General features: G+C 41.9%; 1 protein-coding gene across 1 annotated transcript; it reads right to left on the reverse strand.

The window, feature by feature from the left end:
* Positions 1–405: 405 nt before the first annotated feature.
* polr2m (RNA polymerase II subunit M) lies at positions 406–5,266 on the reverse strand. Its single transcript, XM_080884628.1, has 4 exons — positions 4,933–5,266; positions 2,816–3,412; positions 2,430–2,652; positions 406–1,103 (listed from the first exon to the last, which is right to left on the reverse strand). Exons 1-4 carry the CDS (start codon positions 5,040–5,042, stop codon positions 960–962), a joined length of 1,074 nt encoding a protein of 357 aa, XP_080740754.1. The 5' UTR covers positions 5,043–5,266; the 3' UTR covers positions 406–959.
* Between the last annotated feature and the right edge of the window lie 369 nt (positions 5,267–5,635).

Genomic DNA, 5,635 nt, shown 5'->3' on the forward strand with positions numbered 1-5,635 from the left:
TTCTGAGATACTCAGACCAGCCTGTCTGCAACATTCAAAGTCACTTTAAGTCACATTTCTTCTTCACCCCAATACTCGGATCATCTTGACTATGTCCACAAATTTAAATGCATGGACTTACATTTACATTAAGTAGATGAAAAGGTGTATCACACTGATCACACTACAGCCAATGAAGCTGAGACAGCAATTACACCATGTATACAATACAAGCAACATACAATTTACTCCATCAGTACCTGTATTTTATTTCACTGACCTGACTTTTAAAATTTTATACTGAAGAGACTACTCAGGTCAGGTTAATTAAATAAAGTTTATCTCTTAAATATAATTTTTTCTAGAAAACTGATGCCATGAAAACGCTGAATGTTATTTTTAAAAAAACAACAACAAACAGGCATTTAGGAAATCACATGATTTATTTGTTCATGTTACACATTCTGTAACATTGAAGTTTGACATAACTATTTGCAGGCTCACGTCTGCTTCTCCACAAAGCTGTAAACAGTCACCACTGATGAGCTTTAAGTGAATTGAATTATTAAAAATACTAAAAACAGAAACCTCAGCACTCCCAGGATCTGAAAGCCATGATGTCATCAGTCTAAGCATGCTGACAAGAAACACTTTCCCACATGACACATGTTTCAAATTTAGCACTTAAGCGTCGTAGTCAGCAGAAGGTGTTGTTATTCCTGCAGGACGCTGAAACAACTGAACCCACTACAGACTGAATGACAATTAAGTAAGCTAGTTTCTCAACCTGTCATTCAATTTCCTGAGCTGAGTCTGGGATACCGACTATTCCTTCACACCATGCAAAAGACCCTTTTCCTCTCTGAAGAATTGTTGCCCTTGGAGTGAAAATCCTGTCTGATGGGTCCTGATCACAAGGTCCAAAGCCTCTTTCCCTCAGGGCCAAGGTCACACTGGTTTCCCCAGCTGGCCCTCCAGGATCAGTCTTCCTCTGAGGAGAGCTGTGCTCCTTCATCGTGAACCTCTCTGTAGGTAGCCATGGGGCCACCGTCAGGAGTGTAGCTCCCCATAGAGATCTTCAATCCTTCAGACAGTTTCTGGGCTGCCAGCTTGGCCTGCAACTCCTGAAATTAAACACCAGACAGAGAAAAAGCTGACATGAATAGGCTGGTAAACAGAAGACAAGCACATTATTATAAAGCAGCACAGCCACTGCTATTAAACTCTCAACAAAAGTAGGACTGATAATGAGCTCAACCGCCTCCATAAGTTGACAACAGCACACTGTGTGACGTACACGGTCCCGACGCTGCTTGAATGCTGCCCTCTAGAGACAAGAAAGCGTCTCAAGCAGGGCAGCCTTTACCTGAAGATTTCCATCAGAAGAAACAAAGAAATCAATGAACTGATTGTGATAATATTTTAACAGAAGATGAGAGATGGCATTTCCATTAATGACGCTTTAGGACAATGTGGAAGAACAAATATGTTTTATATGAATTCAAGTTTCAAGCATAGAGGATCGCCTATGTTTGTCTTATGTAATACTCTTCTATAGGGGCGACCATGGCTCAGGGGGTTGGGAAGCGCATCTGTAACCGGAAGGTCGCTGGTTCAATCCCTGGGCTCTCTGTCCTGGTCGTTGTGTCCTTGGGCAAGACACCTTACCCTACCGCCTACTGGTGTTGGCCAGAGGGGCCGATGGCACGATATGGCAGCCTCGCTTCTGTCAGTCTGCCCCAGTGTGTGAATGTGAGAGTGAATGAATAGTGGTATTGTAAAGCGCTTTGGGTGCCTTGAAAAGCGCTATATAAATCCAATCCATTATTATTATTATTATTATTATACTCTCGTTCAGCTTTCTCTAATAATAACTGTTAAAAGGTTTAATTCTTAATTAAATTAAAGCATCCTAAGTGTTCGCTATTAACAGCATCAACGAGCTCTCTGAGACTTCATCCCTTTATAAATACTTATTGCACTAAAGTTTTCTTTTCTGCAGTAGCTACTCAGTTTGGAATCACCAGCATGTCTTTGGACTGAGGCAGGAAGCCAGAGTACTTGGACAGAACCCACGCACGACACAAGAACATGCAATCTCCACAAACCAGCCTTCTTGCTGTGAGGTGACGATGCTAACCCACCATTGTATCAGCTGTCAATAAAAGTCCTGACTTTTTAAAAATAGTGAGAATCAAAGTGTAAGATGCTGATTGAATTTATGGCACAAAGGACAAGAGGATAAACATGATTGTTGTTCAGATAATTACTTAATTTTCTTTTACCAAATATTAAATAAAATTTATGTCTATTAAAAATGTATTTCTTGTATAAAAGGAGACATTCAGAACAGCTTTGGTTGAACCATATTGCTAAGTGATCTAGGGAGGCACTGGCTGTTTCCACCCAGCCTGTTTAGCCTCCTTAGAAGGGCACTCGGCCTCACTAACCAGCTGCTTCTTGGTTTGCTTCTTCAGCAGTGCAGCTGACTCCTCCAGAGATAGGAGCTGGGCTGGATTGTGATGGAGAGGGGGGAGTCTGGCAGCAGTGATGTCATCCAGGTGTTTTCTGTCCCGCTCCCTCCTGGCTTGCACAGACAGCGGCGATGAGCCTTCAGAGGACTGACTGGGTGACGAGGATCCTGATGGAGAGATGTCACTTCTATGAGGCAGCCTGGAAACACATTAAGGTGCATATTATTTATACTCAGTTAACTTACACAGAGGACAAAAAGGCAGAATGGCAAACTATGTCAAATGTCTTACTGTATAAAATCTGGATTATTGGAGCATTTTTGTTGGAAATGTTCAGAAAACAGTAAATAAAGTCCACTCACTGATTTGGTTTAAATTTTTGCTTCCTGGGAGCTGCAGACTTCTCTGTTTTTTCCAGGACAGTTATATAGTGAGGCTTCTTTGGTGGTTGCTTTCTGAGAAAGTAATTGTCTCTTGCACTGCTGTTTAATGGCTCTTTGGATACGCTGCTGCCACCAGTAGTAGTTCCAGACAGCGTGACCCTTTCCAGGGCCTCCACAAGGTCACCCTCTTTTGTTTCATCAGAGTTCAGAGAGGCCCCACGAGCCACCGTTTCCATGGTTTCCACAGCAGTCGCTCCGGAGACAAACGGCTCTCGTTGCTCGTCCAAAGTGTGGTTTTCTTGCACTTGAGCTGAGGCAGGTGAGGTCTCGCTCTCCTGTGCAGCATCACCTGCAGCAGCGTCATGTTGCCTGTTTTGATGCGAGGCTGCTGGTGTGATGGAGGCAGCACGCCGGTGAGCAAAAGCCTGCTGGTACTTGGACTGTAACTCTGTCCTCGCAACAGACACTAGGCTTCGTCTCCTCTCCTCCTCACTGTGGTCATCAATGGCAAGACGCACTTTATCTGCAAAGTCTTTTATCTTTTTCCCTTTGTCAGGTAGCGTCTGCAATAACTTCCTGCAAACAACACAAACACATCATTGTAAAAAGTATACTTCAAGCAATATTTCAATACACAACGAGAGCAACAATAAATGTCAGACACATACATGTCTGTAACCCCTCCCTGACCCCAAATAAAAGTCTTTCATGCCATGTTTTCCTCTTAATTGTTGATAATGGCAGCCAAAGCTGATACTGATCTACTTCATGGTCCTACTTCCCATACAATCACATTTTTGATAAGAATTTTTTTTTTTTTTTAAACATATTATGTTACATTATGTGAACAAAATCCAGGAAAACTTGTCTGGAAATATTATGTGGTGCAAGTGTAACACAGAAAACTACTGATGCACTCCAACAAATTATATATAATTTTTTGAGTAAATTGGCAGAAAGATACAAATGGAGGCAGTATGACGCATCTGATGCAGTGATGAAAACCTAAGGCCAGATTTACCAGCATGTTGCACCAGCACAAGTGGGTTTTGGCATTAAAAAAAAGTATTTAAAAAAAAAAAAAAAAAGAGTTTCTTTATCAAGGTGTGAAATATAGGGAGGAGAACATTTAAATAAAGCATATAAACTGATCGACCAATGCCAGCAACATGTGTTTTACTACTAACTACATATTTGAGGTTTGAAAAAAAATAAAAAATAAATAAATTTGCACCTTATTCTGAAATGACTGCACCCGTGTTCAGAAAACAGCCCCACATTTGTAAATCACCCGTAAAACTGAACACTCCTATTAGTGCCATTTGGCCTCAGTGACTAAATCTGGCAGTGTAAATGTCTAAGTATCCTCAGCAGTTGCTGTTATAGGTTAACTGCATCTGTAAAGGTGTTCCCATATTAGTTAAACAGAAAGAGGATTTCTGTGTTTCTGATGGTATTAATAATAATGGTAGTTTATCGTTTTCAAATGGTCTACTTTTTATTTTTATTTTAGTTAAATAAAATGTTTTGGTTTTTTACATCTAGTTTTAGTTAACTATAACAAACTTGCTGGAAAACAGGAAGATGGGTCAAAAGTATGGAAATGGTCACTGACAATACCCTGGTAGGCTTCAGAGTTTAAATCATGCTCAACCGGTGCTAGGGTGCCTAAAGCGTGTCAAGAAAATGTCCCTGACATCATCATCATTATTGTTACCACAACTAGCTCCCTGAACTGTTCATACAAAGCAGCATGCATCCATACTTTCATGTTTAAGCCAATGTCTGATCGCACCGTCTGTTGCAGCAGAAATCGAAACGGGTGTACCTAAAGTGGCCGCGAGTGTTTGTTTTTTTACCCCATGTTACAGCAGAGTAGTGTCGCCCGTGCATCGTTTTTTACAAAAAGCATTTCATATTTTCACCTGAGCCAAAGTGGACTTATATAAACACGTCGTCAGTAGATCATCTGTCTTAGTTTTAGGGCATATTCCTGAACACATAGAAGTCACTTTACCAAACCGGATCAAAGCTAACGGGATGGCCGTGCGCATAAGTGTCACGCTTCTCTCATACAACCTAAGGGTTAAACTTACTTGTTACTGAGGATCCCTTCTTGTCGGAGTAGCAGTTCCTGTAGTTCTTCTTTACTCAGGTGTCCCAGGTCTCCCACCTCTCCCTGGCGCTCTGTCCACGACGAGGACATCACTGTTAGCTAAAGTAAGCTAACTACAGCCATCCACAAACAGCACGAGCCCGCTTTAAACTTCAGCGTAAACACGAAGGTTTGCGGTAAATCTAACGGTTGATTGATTCCTTTTTTATTAGAGAGCTTCAGAAAACTCTTTAAGTGACAAATTCACTTCTTCAACACATGACACAACAACATTTCAAAGTGGGACCCTTCTTCTTCTTCTTCTTCCTGTGTGGAAAAAATAGCCCTCTGTCGCCCCCACTGTACGGGACACGGTAACACACCTCTTCCCTACAAAGACTATGAAGCTTCTTTGCTGCCCTCTCCCGGTCAAACGTGGTAACCAGCCTGGATGCAAGAGCTTTCTCTCTTAGCAGCGCGATCAGTACAGACAGTCTGGACTGGGCTGGTGTCTCAGATTTTCCACAGCTGCATTTCCTGTCCGGATGTTTTCCGATCCACTTCTCACTCAGCTCAACTGACAATGAATGACCCAAACACAGCTGTGTCCTCTCCAGCCTGTGTCAAAGTTCAAAGTCAGTTTTGGTTGCAGCTGTGCCGTTGGAACAAAGTCTCTGCAGACTTTACCTTTAGAGTTCAGACTC

The sequence above is a fragment of the Rhamphochromis sp. 'chilingali' genome, assembly GCF_963969265.1.
Source record: "Rhamphochromis sp. 'chilingali' genome assembly, chromosome: 6".
In the NCBI taxonomy this organism is placed as follows: domain Eukaryota; kingdom Metazoa; phylum Chordata; class Actinopteri; order Cichliformes; family Cichlidae; genus Rhamphochromis; species Rhamphochromis sp. 'chilingali'.